General features: G+C 50.3%; 1 protein-coding gene across 4 annotated transcripts in view; it reads left to right on the forward strand.

Annotated features, from left to right (window-relative positions):
- The first annotated feature begins 506 nt into the window (after positions 1-506).
- Positions 507-16,799, forward strand: part of SLC43A2 (solute carrier family 43 member 2) — a 42,103-nt gene continuing 25,810 nt past the window's right edge. For 2 of the 4 annotated variants that reach the window (XM_073235045.1, XM_073235048.1), the window contains exons 1-5: positions 507-642; positions 1,506-1,712; positions 11,445-11,652; positions 12,685-12,740; positions 14,859-14,935. In XM_073235045.1, coding sequence (XP_073091146.1) covers positions 1,553-1,712; positions 11,445-11,652; positions 12,685-12,740; positions 14,859-14,935 — 501 coding nt within the window. In that variant the 5' untranslated portion in view covers positions 507-642; positions 1,506-1,552. Of the gene's footprint in view, positions 643-740; positions 1,118-1,253; positions 1,713-11,444; positions 11,653-12,684; positions 12,741-14,858; positions 14,936-16,799 lie in introns of those variants that run through there. The other 2 variants (XM_073235046.1, XM_073235047.1) reach the window with 2 other exon arrangements.

Consider the following 16,799-nt stretch of genomic DNA (forward strand, 5'->3'; position numbering starts at 1 on the left):
ATGGGAGACACTGGGGGCAGGAAAGCGAGGAATGAGAGCACAAAACTCGAGCCAGCCAGGATGGCAGCGTTGTGTGGGAAGGCAATGGAGGTGGGGGTTGCCAAACCACGCGTAGCCAGAGCATCGGGGGTATGGTGCCCAGGGCAGAGGGACAGCTGAGAACTAAGTAGAAGGCCGGAGAGCTGAGTGCGGGAGCCAAGCTGGGTTCGCGGAAGGGAACCGCGTGCAGCTGGGGAAGTTCGGCAGACTCCTGAACGCAGAGCCGGGGACACAACCAGAGGCCGGGCTTCGGGGATGAAGCTCGGGAAAGGGGGCGGGGTAACACTCCCGGAGGTTCCTGGCCCGGGAGTGACTCGTTTGAGGTGGCGGAGCAGAAGTAGTGCCCGCCGCACCCCCGGGCCGCTCCCTCCCGCCCCCCACCATCCTCCAACAATCTTGTTTGTCTCTTAAGTCCGGCCGGAACCGGCTTCTGCTCGCAGCCGGGCGGGCGAGTGCTGCTGATTGGTCAATGCCTGTTTCCAGCCCCAACTCAGCCAATCAGCGCGCAGCAGTGTTTTCATCTTGGGGTCGGAATAAAAGGGCTGGAATAAAAGGAGGGAGAAAAGGCGCCGGCCGGGCCCGACACACACCAGCAGGAGCCGGGTGAGCTGGATCCCGGGGCCCGGGTGCTGGGGAGCAGAAGGCGCACGAGTAGGGGCTTAGGGAGAAGATGTGTGAATAGAGAGGAAAGAGACTGGATGGTTGAGGATCCGACGGGAAGAGATAACGAATAGAACAGGGAGCTAGAGGATGAAGGAACTGAGGTCCGCTTCCACAGAAGCAGGATAGTTGCTGAGGCAGCCGCCCGGAATAGGGGTCGCGCGGGTGGCTCGCGCCACCGGTTTGAACCGGCTTCGCCTCTCCCATGCGGGGTTCGCGTGGCCGCAGCGCCTAGCGACCTAGATGAGGGCCAATGGCGCGGCAGTTACTCTGCCGTCTGGCCAATGAGCGGGCCGTGGGCGGGCCGTTCCGGAGCTCCGTGCGCTGATCTTGTGGTTGAAGGAGCCAGTTCTGGGGAAGGGTCCCGAGAGCGGGCGGGAGGCCGCCAGTCAGGGCCCCAAAGGGTGGCAGCTCTCAGGTATTTCCCTGCCCAGGTAGCCGGACCTCAGGCTACCTTCCGTGCCAACCCCCAAGCTATGTCAGTCCTGCTGGGAGCCTGGACTAATTCCACGTCCCTGAGCATGCGTTAGTGCCTTCCTGTTTCCATGCCTCAGGTTACCTCTGAGTGAGCTGAGGAAAAGGTCTCCCTGCCTGGCCAGGGCTGCCCTCCTGTTGCCGAGGGCAGACGTACGAGTGAGCAGCGGAGATAATGGCCCAGATCCCGGACAGAGCTGGGGCTTCCTTGGCTGCGCGCTTCTAGAACCCGGGCCGCGGAGGGGTGACAAGCTCCGCGCGCTGCGGCAGCGGCCCGGGTTGGCTGCACCACCAGGGCAGGGCCGAGTACTGACGCCGAGGTCTATGCGTAGGTGGCTGCAGAGCCGAGCCGGACCGCCGCGCCACGCCACGGCACACCATGGCGCCCACTCTGGCCACTGCCCATCGGCGCCGCTGGTGGATGGCCTGCACGGCCGTGTTGGAAAACCTCCTCTTCTCGGCAGTCCTCCTGGGCTGGGGCTCGCTGCTCATCATGCTCAAGTCAGAGGGCTTTTACTCCTACCTGTGTACTGAGCCAGGTGAGACGGTCGCCTCGGGTTTGGGGTGGTTCCTGGAGCGGGGCTTTGGGAGACGGCAGGATGGCCGCGAAGGCCTAGCCAGCAAAACTACCTCACTGTGCAGCACCTTCCAGTTAGCAAAAGATCCGTTTGATTTTTACCTAGCTCTGCTGGGTCCATACCGTTATCCCCGTTTTCTGGATGAAGAAACTGAGGTGCAGACAGATCTGACTTGCCTAAGGCAACACAACTGACAACTGTGATAGATCCAGACCCCCAAGCCCAGGGTGTTCTTTCCCCGACCTAAGAACATCGCTGGACTCCTTTCCTCCCAGTGCCTGGCACATCACACTGCCTTGCAGTAAACACTTTGCTCTCTGACTGTGAGAAAGAGGAACTCCTGACTCAGTGCCTGGGGTGCAGCAAGAGAAAGGAAGTGGTTTGGTCTCCACCCCATGGAAGGTTCATTTAAAATCTAGATGTTTTTTAGGTCATTATGGAGGCTCTTCAGGGCTTGTCGGATACAGTTTCTTGTCTCTTTTGCTGCTTTATAATTTTCCAAAGGATATTTTCTCCCACAGGCTGTGAGAACATCTCGGTGGCCTTCTACCTCCCCACCCCCCCAGCCATAGGAGGAAGGGGGAGAAAAGCAAGAGGGGGTCTTTATAGAAATGATGCTAGGTCTGTCCTTTATTACATTTGCCACACCACTGGCATAGCTGAATGCAGTCTGAGTATGCTTGTGTACAAGAAATCCCACGCCCACCCTATCTTCCCATATACCCGACCCCAATTGAGGATCTTAATTGCTGCAGGTGAGTAGGTTCAACCCAACAGTGGGATCCAATTGGCTCCTAGTCTCTGCTCTCCTACCCAGTTCCTGGGCAACCTTGATAGGAAACATTTGCCTCTGCTCTCTCTTGCTGTTCCAATCAGTGGCACCTAATAGTTGAACTCAGTAATCTCTCTCCCCAGTACCTTTGTCAGCCAGCCCCTGCTCAAGTCGTCTTACATGGAGATCGCCCACGTTTGACCCCCTGAGTTACATTAACACCATGCCTTTTCTTCCTAGAGTTCTAACTCTGGGGGACGAGAAGGCTTTGGAGCAGTTCGTGCTGCCTGTACCCTGTATAGAATATCCCGTTTCCCCTCTCTGATCTTCCCAGGAGATCCTTGAATGATGCCATCACTAGGGAAGCTTTGCTGGAGAGGTTAAGGGCAGGAGAAAAGGAGGGGATCTGGAGGCTGCTAGGAGAGGGTAGAGAGTATGTCATTACTAACCTTTAGCCACTCAGAAATATTTCCTAATAGCCTAAGGGTTCTTGGCCCACCTTTCTCCACATCAGCAAGAAATCTTGGGAGATGAGAGTCACTCAGACCTTGTTCCTTGACCAAGCTTTCCGCTTTGCCCAAGAGATATATGGAAAGAACAGGTTGAAGCGTTCTCCTTTGGCTTCTTCCCCTCCTGCTATTCTCCCGTTTTGATCATGACCCTCCCCGCCTGCCTGTCTGATGGATTCTTTCAGGCTGCACAGAGGGTTTACAAAACAGAAAGAAACATCATCATCCCCAGGTGATGCTTTTACCATCTTGTCCACACTGGAGGACTGTTGTGGTTGAATCTTTTTTCTTGACCCACTGTGGTGTCCAAAGGTTAGATTCTGCAGGGGGCGGGGGGGTGTTTCCTCCTAGATTGTACACTGATTTAATCTGTTATGGTACTGGCAGCACTGGGGGCTGGTCACTTCATTCCTGCCTCAACCTTGGCTTCCTTGTTGGTCTAAGTGGGAGGAGTCCCAGAGGTTGCGCCGGCATGGAGGCTTGACCCATCCCTCCTAGAAACCAAAGTGAAGGTGAAGGGTCAGGATTGTAGGTTGAACATCAACTTCTTATCCCAGGCCTTTGTTCCTGCCTCCGGTTTTGGTTTTTCTGCCTACCTCGCAGAACTGCTGATCTGGCATCCTTGGCAGGCAGGCCTGCCCGGTTCCACACAGCTTATCTCTCTGGCCTGCCTGCTTCTTGCTTCTTAGAGTCCAAGTAACCTACCTGTTGCCTTTCAGAGCCAGGAGTCTCCCTGCCTTGCCTTACTGGGAGGGCCTGGAGGATTTAGGGTCAAGGTTTCTGTTTAAGCCTAATATTTTGAAACTTGGTAGATGGCCAAATTGCAAAGAAGCCGTTAGGTCATTTATCGAATTTACTGAATTTGACTTGTGAAGAGCTGACCAGTCTCAGCTGACTGAGATGCAAATTTGTCAGCTTTTTGTTGCTTTTAGGATTGATGTTTTGATTTGTTCTTTGAAAAAAATTTGCCTGAACCTGTTGAAAGATTCTCAGAACTCCTTTCTTGGGACTCCAGCCATAATCTGGCCATAGACACAGTGTTGGGTTCCAACTTGGTGAGGAGGGAAAAGAAAGACTCTGTTTCTCAGTTGCTTCTCAGCTCTTTTTGCCCTGACACCGGACTGTCGGGACTGATGACAAGGGCTGGGGCTGGTCATTTTGGCTGCACTTCCCCAGTACCCTCAGTGTGGACTGGAGACTGACTGGGTTCCAGCCTGGGAAGAATGGGGCTTTCCCAGTACTGTGGCCTTTTGGCCTCTGGATGGCTGCTGTAACCACCCACGCCTGACCTCTTCATTTCCTTGTCATCTGGAGGCCCACTTTGACAGAATCAGCTCCGGTGGTAGTGGAGGATTACTTGTAGATGTTTAATCTCTTTCATCCCACCTACACATTCAGTAAACATTTATTGAGGTGCTATGCTTGGGGTACAGAGCAATCGTGGCCTCAGGGGGTCTGTAGTCTGTCAGCATTTAACAAGTCATCACACACAGACCTAGGTAATTCCAAGTGGTGGTTGGGAATCCAAGGAAGACCAGGGTTCCTGCAGCCGGAGCAACAGTAGGGATCCAGTTCAACTTGGGTGGGAGGGCCTGTCTGATGTTTAGGCAGAAGTGTGGAGGGCTGGGGTGGGGTGGGGTGGGTCAGGAGAGGAGGGGGCAAGAAGCCCCCGTTAGAGGAGTAAAGAGGAAGGACTGGCCAGTGGGAGTGGCAGGATGGGCCAGGGCCTGCAGTGCCTGGGAGGCCATGCAGGGACGTTGGATTTTATTTTCAAGGTGGGAAGAAGTGATGGGGGCAGAGGAGGAGGATGATCAGGTTCACCCATTAGACCCACAAATTGTTGAGGGCTTGGCACATGTCAGTCATTGGGTGGGGTAGGGGCTGTAAAGGTGGGCAACGTGGCATCTGCTGGAGGAAGTCATAGTCCCACCCAGCCATGGCCACCAGAGCAGACCCCATTCTTTGTTCTTGACTGCTGTAGTTGCTTTGCCTGTGGTGGCAGGGGAGCTGTACCCATCACTGAAACAAAGCAGAAAGCTGTCCCTGGGGCCCTGAGAGGGCAGAGGCCTGCTGTCACCCGGGAAGCAGGGCCATGCCTGGTCCCCACCAGGATGGGCTGAGGCCGCAGGTGTGGATGAGAGACATTCCCTGCTGCTTTGAGGCCCTTCCTCTTTATGGCCTCACCCTATACCCAAAGGCCCGTGTTTGATAGCTTTTAAAAACCCACACTTTCACTTTTATTGCTGTGAATATGACTTTTTTCACTTTTTTCCTCCAGCTTATTTTGGATTTTAGAAAAAATTCTGTAGGAATGAGTAAGGTCTAAAGGCTGGTATGCACAGTCACAGAGGAGCTGGCACCCTTGCCCCCTCTTCCCTCCTGCCTCCGTGCCCAGAAACTCTGCCTTCCTCCTTCCCATTTCATGACCTAATTTCCCTCCTGCACATCTGCTGGCCCCCCTGGCTTCTTGGTGTCCCATTAAGGTCCTGTCTAGTGTGTGGGCTGGCTTTCAGAGACCTCGTGGGAGTGTCTTGGGGGTGGCCTCATTCTCACTGCCTGACATTAAGGACCACCTGGTGTTGCCTAGACTCTGGGACAGCCTTGTGGTGTCTATTCTCTGAATTTTTCTCTATGAAATGCCTCTAACCCAGGTAGTACAGAATCAGCATAGCCTGAAGGGTAAAACCAGGAGCTTTGAGGTCTGGCAGTCTGGATTCAAGTCCAGCTTCCCCATGTACTGTCAAGGAGACCTTGAGCAAGTGGCTTACATGCCCTGAAACACCAAACGTATTTTGGTGTGGAGTATAGGGGTTGGGGGGAGGGCACTAAGCGACACAGAAGCAAATAGCATTGAACACAGCGGCCAGTATGCAGAGGCTCTCTGACCACAGCCAGGGGGCTAGGCCCTGGTCCCCACAGGAGGGCCCTCTGGCTCTCTGTCCTGCCTCTTGTTTCCTCTGTCTGAGGCTGACCTCTCACCTACATCCCCCCTGCTGGACTGAGATGCTGCTTCCTGTTGCCGGATAGACTAAGGATTTGAGAGAGACAGGAGATCCTGGGGCAGGGACCATCAGCAGGGAGGTCTGCACTCTGGGTAGGGGGCTCAGTACGCAGCCAGTCTGAGAAAGGAGCTGCTCAGGAAATGGGGGCGCTTCCAGCCTGGGGCCCCTTACTCCCTCGAGCATCATCTGGCCAGCTATTCTGGAGGCTCCTGGCTCCCAGCTCCCTTTGTTTCCCTGGGATGAGGGGAGCCTCCTCTTCGACGGAGGGATATCAGGGGAGCCCGAGTGGGGTCATAGTACCCTCTTTTCTCCCTGCTTTCTCTGTAATGATTTTGTGAGAGTCTTCTGAGACTGGGGCCAAACAGTACGGTCATTGTTCTCTCTCCCCTGGCCCCGGGTCTCCCCCCTACAGCAGCCGTATGCCTGTTCTCAGCCCACTCTGGCCACGGCGATTACTTGCCTGTCTTGGTGCAGCTTTCCTGGCTGTGCTGGACTGGGCCTCTCTGGCAACCCACTGTGGAGGCATCTGTTAATAAACAGATGCAGGTCAGGCCCAGAACAGGCTGGGTTGGGGTGAGGGCTGAGCTCTAGTCTGAGAGCAGAGGGGCACCACAGGGCTTGACATTTCCCCGGGTCTTATCTGTTTGTGTCTCTCCTGGCCCACAGTTGCCCAGGTGGGAGCAGAGGCAGAGGCGCAGCCTGGGTGTGACTGTGTTTGGATATCTGCTGGATCTGTGATTATTCGTGTGGGCTGTTTACTGCCAACAAAGCTTCTGGTCTCACCAAAGGTTTAGTTCCCTCAGGAGTGAGAGACCCTGTCTCATTGTCCCAGGCGCAGACAAAAGAGGACACTTAGCACCCCCCACCCTGGGCTCATCTGTTGCTGGACATCACTGGCTGGAGGGAGAAGGGCAGAGGGCCAGGTGGCCCCACTGGCAAGGATTTGTTCAAGCAGAGAAGTCTGGTGGCCCAGTGTGTAAGGTCCCTGCTCCTGTGTGTAGTGGCTCTAGCCTAGAGTGAAAGACGAGAGGGACAGATACCCTTCCCTCCACTCCGGCCTCTCTCCTCATGAGCCCCCTGTCTACTAGTTACAGGGGTGACCAGATTGCTAAACAATTCAAGATGTTTCCCCTCTCAGTTTATAGCGAGCCAGGGAGACTGCCTTGGCTGTGTTGCCTTGGGATTCTATCTTCTCTCTCTCGGCAGATTCATGGATTTAGGAGCCCAGTTGTGGATCCTCTCTGAGGAAACGGGGTGAGGCTCCACAGGACCTCTTCTCAGAGACAGAGCTGCCTGGCTCCTGCCGCCCCTGTCCAGCTCTGGCTCCCTGCTTGCAGCAGTAGACGTGGCAGCGCTCGAAGCCCTGAGCTATTTTGTGTTCCCTGCCTTCTCCACCCATCCACTCCATTGCACCTGTACTGGTCCGCTCAGATCTGCTCACCAAACGGAATGGCTGTTGTGTGGGGAGCCCTTGTCCTGCCACCTCACATCCTGTTCCTGTTGCTGCTGGCAGAGCTGACATCTGAAACCAGTGCCAACCTGTGAAGCAACTCTGTCTTTCCAGAAGTTGCCCTGCAGTGGATGAGCAGCTCAGGCCCACTGGCGAAGGCCGTGTATGTGACAGTTCTGAGCTGGATCCTGATGGGCTCAGATGACCCTGTTTGTCATGTGTTTTGGCTGCCAGCATGGTAGGGCCTCTTTTGGAAAACAGAAAACATTGGGGATGTGGGGGTGGGAATCTAGCTTACTAGGTTTTGTTTGTGGCGTTTTAGGAGGTTAACATCATGACTGTAATCTCCTTAAATCCCTTCTCTCTTCAGTTTGGGTCTGTGTGTCCTATTTCCCTTCTTCTGTCTTTGATCCTTTTGGCCATTGCCATCTGATTCCATGGTTTTCATTCATTCAGTACACTAGTGTGCCCCAGGACCTGGGTGAGGTGCTGGGGACACAGGTGACTAGAACACAGTACCTGCCTTTCAGGGCCCCAGCCCAGTGGGAGACCAGACACAGATTCATGCTACTAAACACAAACACAGTTATGGAACTGTGCTCCCATTACTGTATCCCACCGTGCTCCCAGCCAGTTCCACCATTTTGCCCACCCTGAGCCTCCAATAATAGTTAATAGTAATAAGAACTGTTATAGTTATTGTTTATTGAGCACTTCCTGTGCCTGTATGAGTTCTAGAATATCTGGATTTTTTTCTCCTTTATCTTCCCCAAAACTCTAGGGGGTAGGTACTATTATTATATTATGCCCATTTTACAGATAAGGAACCCGAGACGGAGTGAGATTAAGTTACTTCTCTTAAGTTTTACAAGTAGGAAGTGGAGGAACCAAAATTGGAACCCAGAGGAAAGATCTGGTGACCTCCCCCTCAATCCATGTGCCCCCAGCAGGGCTTGTTGGTTAGAGGTTGGCATAGTAGCATGATTCACCCAAAGTACATCGTTTCTGTGACCTTGGGGCAGCACTGAGAGGCCTGCGCAGGCCTTTGCAGACCTCAGCTTTATAGCCCTGGCGCCAGAGGGCTGCAATCGGGAGGCAGGTGGTTATCTGAAGAGAGATATTTCCTTGACTCTCCCAGTGTGACCTCGTGTCTAATCAGAGGCTGCTCCTCTTTCTGTAGGGATTAGTCAGCATCTCTTAACTAGCAGTCCTGGAGAGGAGAGTTCCTAGTGCATTCCCGGCTTATACTCTGCCCTCCCACCCTCAGCTGCCACAGCACTTTTTCTTCCCTGTTGATGTTGTCTTGGCGCTGGGTGGACTTTGGAGGGGGCCATTAAGGGCTGGGATTGCAGCATAGGTGTGGCCATTGGGGACAGCAACACAATAGCCCCAGTGAGGAAAATAAGAAAGGTGACCTCAGCAAGTGAAAGCAGGTAACTTGGGACTGTTTTTTTCAAAAACCTTTCCCAAAGGGGTTCTGGAACACAGTGTATGTGGTAGTGGGTGCTGTAGAAATATCAGGGGAGGAGGTGGCGTATGGCCTGTATCTTCAAGAAGTCTACTGTACTGTGCAGTACAAAGGAGGCCCACTCGCTCTTCCCCTTGGCTGACTGAGGAAACCATTGGCCTAGGGTCACCTTCTTATACACTGGCTGCAGTCTGTTTCCATGGAAAGAGCTGCTGAGAATGTTTTACCCAGTCTGGAGCCCCGCAGCCAAAGCTGGGTCTGAGGTCCCCTGTTCTGGCATGTACGTTACTCTAGAATGGGAATCTCAACCTGGGCTTCATGGGTATTTTAAGGGGCACATGAAACCCCTGAAACTGTGGGCAAGGCTGTGCATTTTCTGAGGAGCAGGAGCATAAATTTATTTATTTATTTATTTTTAAAATTAAGGTATTATTGATATACACTCTTATGAAGGTTTCACATGAAAAAACAATGTGGTTACTACATTTACCCATATTATCAAGTCCCCACCCATACCCCAATGCAGTCACTGTCCATCAGTGCAGCAAGATGCCACAGATCCACTCTGCCTTCTCTGTGCTGCACTGTTCTCCCTGTGATCCCCCACGCCATGTGTACTAAACATAATACCCCTCAATCCCCTTCTCTCTCCCTCCCCACCCACCCTCCCCTTTGGTAACCACTAGTTCCTTCTTGGTGTCTCTGAGTCTGCTGCTATTTTGTTCCTTCAGTTTTGCTTCATTGTTATACTCTACAAATGAGGGAAATCATTTGGCACTTGTCTTTCTCTACCTAGCTTATTTCACTGAGCACAATGTCCTCCAGCTCTATCCATGTTGTTGCAAATGGTAGGATTTGTTTCTTTCTTATGGCCGAATAGTATTCCATTGTGTATATGTACCACATCTTCTTTATCCATTCATCTCCTGATGGACACTTAGGTTGCTTCCATACCGTGGCTATTGTAAAAAGTGCTGCAAAAAACGGGTGCATATGGTTTTTTGAATCTGAGAAGTTGTTTTCTGTGGGTAAATTCCAAGGAGTGGAATTCCCGGGTCAAATGGTATTTCTATTTTTAGTTTCTTGAGAAACCTCCATATTGCTTTCCACAATGGTTGAACTAGTTTACATTCCCACCAGCAGTGTAGGAGGGTTCCCTTTCTCCACATCCTCGCCAGCATTTGTTGTTCTTAGTTTTTTCGATGCTGGCCATCCTTACTGGTGTGAGGTGATATCTCATTGTGGTTTTAATTTGTATTTCCCTGATGATTAGTGATGTGGAACATCTTTTCATGTGTCTGTTTGCCATCTGAATTTCTTCTTTGGAGAACTGTGTCTTCATATCTTCTGCCCATTTGTTAATTGGGTTATTTGCTTTTTGGGTTTTGAGGTGTGTAAGTTCTTTATATATTTTGGATGTTAACCCCTTGTTGGTTGTCATTTACGAATATATTCTCCCATACTGTAGGATGCCTTTTTGTTCTGTTGATGGTGTCCTTTGCCATACAGAAAACTTTTTAGTTTGATGTAGTCCCATGAGTTCATTTTTGCATTTGTTTCCCTTGCTCAAGGAGATGTGTTCAGGAAGAAGTTGCTCATGCTTATATTCAGGAGATTTTTGCCTATGTTGTCTTCTAAGAGTTTTATGGTTTCATGACTTACATTCAGGTCTTTGATCCATTTTGAGTTTATTTTTCTGTATGGGGTTAAACAGTAATCCAGTTTCATTCTCTTGCATGTAGCTGTCCAGTTTTGCCAACACCAGCTGTTGAGGAGGCTGTCATTTCCCCATTGTATGTCCATGGCTCCTTTATCATATATTAATTGACCATATATGGTTGGGTTTATATCAGGGCTCTCTAGTCTTTTCCATTGGTCTATGGGTCTGTTCTTGTGCCAGTACCAAATTGTCTTGATTACTGTGGTTTTGTAGAGCTTGAAGTCAGGGAGCATAATCCCCCCAGCTTTATTCTTCCTTCTCAGAATTGCTTTGGCTATTCAAGGTCTTTTGTGGTTCCATATGAATTTTAGAATGATTTTCTCTAGTTCGTTGAAGAATGCTGTTGGTATTTTGATAGGAATTGCATTGAATCTATAGATTGCTTTAGGCCCCATTTTGACAATATTAATTCTTCCTATCCATGAGCATGGGATGTGTTTCCATTTTTTGGTATCTTTTTAAATTTCTCTCATGAGTGTCTTGTAGTTTTCAGAGTATAGGTCTTTTACTTCCTTGGTTAGGTTTATTCCTAGGTATTTTAGAGCATAACTTTCTTTATTGGATTCTCCAAAGGGTCTGTGACCCCCACAAAAGTTAAGAACCTCCACATTGTCGCTCCAGGGGCGTAGGCCAGATGAACACCCAAGTTTGCTGTGGTGCAGCCTGAGCCCTGGCATTCTCAGTGGGGTGACTCTGAATGTGCACCTGCCCTCTGATCTTTGAGAATCCCTGACACAACCCTGTGATCAAGTGTTCTTCCCTCTACACACAGAGAATGTCACCAACAGCACAGTTGGGGGCACAGCAGAGCTGGAGCTCGAGATGGCAAGCTGGATAAATGGCTGGCTCAGCTGCAAGGCCCAGGATGAGATGCTAAACTTGGCCTTCACCGTGGGCTCCTTCCTGCTCAGTGCCATCACCTTGCCCCTGGGCATCGTCATGGACAAATATGGCCCGAGGAAGCTCAGGCTGCTGGGCAGGTCAGTGCAGGTGGGAGGGGCGGGCAGGTTAGCTCCCCCGGGCTGAGATCCCCACTGAGCAGATTACAGGGGAATCCTGGAATCTGCTGTCAGGTGCTCTGTGGCGCTCCCTAGAGGCCAGCCCCAACTGGGCTTCCTACCCACGTGGTTCCTACACAGCACCAAATCCATAGGAGCTGTGACTTTGCAATGTGCCAATATTGCATAAAAAAGCAGAGGGCCCCAGATCTGCCTAGGATGGTTTGAAGTTGCTTGTCATTAAGAACACTAGTTTACACAGTCTTTTTGACCTTACAACTCCATTAGAAAAAAGGAATTATCAATTATATACATATATGCCATTCTTAATATTCTATGTGCTTTATGATACATGTACAAAAAATGTAAATGTAAGTGACTGAGATTAAAAATTACAATATAAGTCCTCCTATTTCCCCTAGTGGATCATCTTGTATACCTCCTGGGGTGTGTGTCCCTGGTCTGTCAGACTCAGAGGCGGTCCACCAAGCAGCAGGGTCCTCCCCAGAACAGTCCCATTGGGAAGGATCATCTTGCAGGGTGATGGTTTGCAGTGAGTGAGACCTGTGGCCCTGAAAGGAATGGATGGGGCATCAGTTTCATTCACTCTTTGGAGCTTAAGAGGCCTTGGCCCCCAGGTAGAGCCAAGCAGAGGGGAACTGAGCAGGCTTAGGAACCTGAGGAATGGATCCCTGCTCTCTCCATCTGCAGAGCTTTGTCCTTTGCAGTCTGGGAATGGAGGTGACAGTGTGGTGTGGTGGTTTCCAGATCTAGCTTTGGAGCTTTAATTCCAGCTTGGACACCTACTAGCTAGGAGACCTTGGAGAATTCAATTCTTTCTTTTGAGTTTTTATTTTCCTCATCAGTAAAACGCAGCTCATTATGCTCCTTAGAACTGATAAATGAAAGAATGAATGTAAGTTTATGAAAGCAGGTGACACGTAGTAAATATTGCCAAGTAACAACAAATTATGAGTAACAGTTAAGTAATGTACTGTTTCTTCCTGTTTTTAGTGCCTGCTTTGCTGTCTCCTGCTTGTTGATTGCATACGGAGCCAGCAACCCAAACTGTGAGTACGGTTTCCCTCTCCCTTTTGTCAGGGGCCCGGGGGACAGTGCCCAGAGGTGCTCACAGGCCCCCTGCTCTGGGAAGCTCTGCCATGCCTGGTGCTCACTGCTTATGTTCGAGGGGATGCCTTTAGGCCTTTACCCAGTTACTTCTCTCAGATGGGTAGCTGGGTAAGAAGACAGCATGTCTGTGAGAAGTTTCCAGCATACGTGAAGCTCCCATCTCATTACCAAGCCAGGTCAGGCCTGATGGCCTCATTGATGCCAACCTGAGAGATGGGTTCAAAGAACCAAAGCAGCTGCAGAAGTCATGGGTGGGGTCCCCTCAAGCCTGCCCAAGCCAGCGCCTTAAAGATAGCTTAGAAGCCACCTGCAATGGGTATTCTTAATGCCTTTCCTATATAACAACAGTAGTATTATGCAGCAGGATAACAGTATTATAACTCCTTTGGGGTTTCCGGACCAGGTTCCAATGTGTGGGTGGGGGTAGAGGGAGTTCTTTGCACACAAACAATATCAAGCAATTCTTAAACACCAGCAGGGTGTCCGAGAACTCAATTCTGATGCTATCTGCCCCAAGACAGCACCAGATTCCCCAGGGTAAGGGCTCCATCTACAAGACCACCTGCACCCCCCACTACTGATGCTGGTCGCAACCTCCAGGCAGTTCCCTGCACTTCTGACCTACCGGCTACAGATTGGAGGTTCCCATGACCTCCCCCTTAGGTTCGATTACTTTGTTAGAGCAGCTCACAGAACTCAGGAAAACACTTAACATTTACCAGTTTAAAAAAGGATACAAGTTAACAGCTAAGTGAAGAGTGACACAGGGCAAAGTCCGAAATAAAGGAGCTTCTGTCCCCGTGGAGCTTGGGGCCTGGCTCGGTGGCATGAGGAGGTGTCCTGGTTCCCCAAGCGTAGAGGCTCTCCTGGACTAAGAAGCAGGATCCAAGAGAGCAGAGAGCAATACACTCTTCTCAGGGGGTTGTGCGAGGCCTTCGTTGCATAGTCAGGATTGACTAAATTATTGGCCATTGGCTGATTCAGCCTTCAGCCCCTGCCCTCAGGTGGGGTCCAAAAGTCTCTCATTAATGTGGCAAGACACCTGTTTCACCTTTTAGACTGCAGTGTTCTCAGGAACTGTGGATGAAGACCAAATACACCTGGGAAATGGATATTTGGTCACATGAATGACCGAATATGTTTTTCTTATGACTCACTGTATTGCACCACCTTATCCCCAACCTTGTACAGATGGAGCTGTTGCTTCAAGGACTTTAGAACAAACACCAAAGTAGGACTTAATTTTCACCAAAATCTTAGCTTGGCTCATCTACTGATTTTTGAGTATCTTGTCTTGCCAATGGGTTTCAGCTCTGGGCAAGTTCACTATGGATTCAGTGTGACCAAAAAAATTGACAGCAAAACGTTCTTTGGGGTGAAAGGGTTATACCCAACTTTATTTCCAGGTGGCAGGTCAGTCACTAGAATCCCATTCACTCAGAACGAGTCTGCAGGCAGCAAGCCAGTCTCTGCTTCTGCGCCCCTCTGTCCACACAGCTGTCCTCTGGGCTTCTCTGCACAGTCGTCCCGCACAGCTGTCCTCTGGGCCTCTGTCCTTGGCGCTGACACCACTCCAGCCTCTGCTCTGCTCTCCTGCAGCCTTGCAGCCCTGCCACCATGTCATGCCCAGAGCACTGGGCAGAGCTCTTTTTATAGTGTCAACAGCCATGTATTGCCCACAGGTGTGCAGTGAGCTAGTCAACCAGGGCCAGGTGAGAATCCTGGCCACAGGAACTCTCATTTTATCCACAGTTTGTATTTTTGGTTTCAGTGAAGCAGCTTCTTTAGGCTTCTTGCTTGCTCCTAAGATTAGTAGAGAAAGGAGGACCTGGCTGTACCTTTTGCCAAGGCCCAAGCTCTGTAAAACAGGCAAGAGGAGGATGGTGAGGAAGAGGCTGTTCTGGCTCCCCAGGTGTCCAGCACTAACCCGTGATGGCTTGTCATTCATTCAGCCTGCATTGGTTCAGTGTCTGCTCCCTGCCGGGCACTGGGCCAGGCCCTGTCTCGCTGAAGCTCAGCTGTGGTTCTCTCATGACGAGCTTTCTGTTTCCTTCCAGCTCTCTCTGTGCTCATCTTCATCTCCCTGGCTCTGAATGGCTTTGGTGGAATGTGCATGACTTTTACCTCATTAACAGTAAGTACCAGTTTTTGTTTTTTTTTTAGGAGGATCTCTATTTCAGTCATCTTGTGAATTTGAGGCAGCTTCTTTGGCTTCAGTTTCCCTGCCTACTCTTGACTACATATGCCTGGACATCCCAAGCAGTAGAGGGCTGCTGGCGATGAAGTGGCTTGGCAGCAAAGCCAGTGACAGCCTCCTAAGCTGGGGAGGTCCTGCATGTGGGCCTCAGGGAAGCAGAGTAGTTTTCTCAGCAGGCCCACCCCTGCCTGCTGACCTTGGCTTAGGCGCAGAGGAAGCTGGTTCGCCAGCCAGCCATGTGCCCAGAGGAGACAGGAGCAGGAAGGAAAAAGCTGCTGCTCACTTTCTTTTCTCTTATTTTCCGAGGCAACTCCGGCTAACAGTGCAGCCTAAAAACAAACCTCCCTTATAGTCTGCCGACCCCTAACTGTTGCCTTTACCCAGAACTGAATGAAAAACTCGGGAGCACATAGGCTGCATCTCCTCTTGGTTTTCTAAATGCCAGTGCACAGATAGCCATTCTGGGGAAGGAGATGTTTTCTCAGGGTGCTTGAGCACCCCCTTTTTGGTAGCACCAGAACACCCCAGAATGTGCTTCCTTTTGAGGTGGGAGAGGCTGCAGGAAGATCCAGATTGAACGGAAGTCAGAGAAGGCCAAAAAGTCTGCCACAGGAGGAAGAAGGGGGCTCTCAGCAGGCCTGCCTGGCTGGGCAAGGGTACCTTTCAGAGCTGGCCATGGGAAGGAGGTGAGAAAACTAGGCTCTTCAGAGAGATTTCTATCAGCAGAGATGTGTGATCTACCTTAGTCTTCCTGTGAAAAAGGTTTTATGACACGATACCTACCGTCACTATTCTCAGGGCTCTCTGGTTTAGGTTTTCCCTTTCCACCAGTGAGTCAGGAGTCATGCTGTGGAAGGGCCCTTGTTTAGCTGGGGACTGCTGGTCCTCTTGTAAGGCTCTTGAAGAGGTGCTGGCATTTCTGTGCCCCTTTGTTGGCAGACTGTGAGCCAGAAGCCAGACCAGGCTCTATATCTTATCTGTTCACCTACCCTACACTTTGCCTTGTTAACTTTGTTTTGGTGGGAAGGTTAATCGTCTGGGTCTAGGTCCGTAGAAATGGAGAATTCAGAAAAGGTTATTAGTTGAGAAAAGCATGGCACATATGTGTGGTATGCTTGGGGTGTGGGTAACATGCACAAATCTGGGGGCTCTAGTTGCTTTGCCCCCTGTGGCATGAGGGAGATTGAGTTTGTATTCTTTTGTGCATTTTTATGTTTTTACTCAAGTAGAGTCTTAAAAAATGGTATAACCTTCTCTCTCTCAAATTCCCAGGGGAAAACAAGTGTCAAAACTGAAATATGTTAGAACTGTCAAAAGTACACAAATTCCTCTAAGTTGTGTAATTGTGAAACAGGAATCATGGTTCTATTTGTTCTTTGACAGCATGAAAACGACCAACTCTTTCATCAAAATGAAAATGAGAACACTGGCATCACCCCCATTAGTTTAGTCTCGCTGTGCCTATGCCATGGCAGGTCTGAATTTCAGGATAAAAGAAAAAGATGGTTCTTGAACTTCAGGAGTCTGTGCTCTGACGTGCAGAAAGATGCTTTACTGTTGTAAAGTTAAGACCAATGGATAAAAACCACCACATTAGGAATCCCCTTTAAGAAAGCTTTTAACACGAACTTGTAGGAAACCTTCAGGGGAGGCTAGTAGGCCCTTAACTATTCATTTCCTGTTCTTTTTTTAATGATTATAAGCAAAAGTGTTTTCATTTTAAAATATTAGTATTTTAGAAATACGAAGTATAGACTGTAAAATTCTATATGCCTACCTTCATCAATTGAGAATATATCTC

Source organism: Manis javanica, chromosome 4 (assembly GCF_040802235.1).
Source record: "Manis javanica isolate MJ-LG chromosome 4, MJ_LKY, whole genome shotgun sequence".
Lineage (NCBI taxonomy): Eukaryota > Metazoa > Chordata > Mammalia > Pholidota > Manidae > Manis > Manis javanica.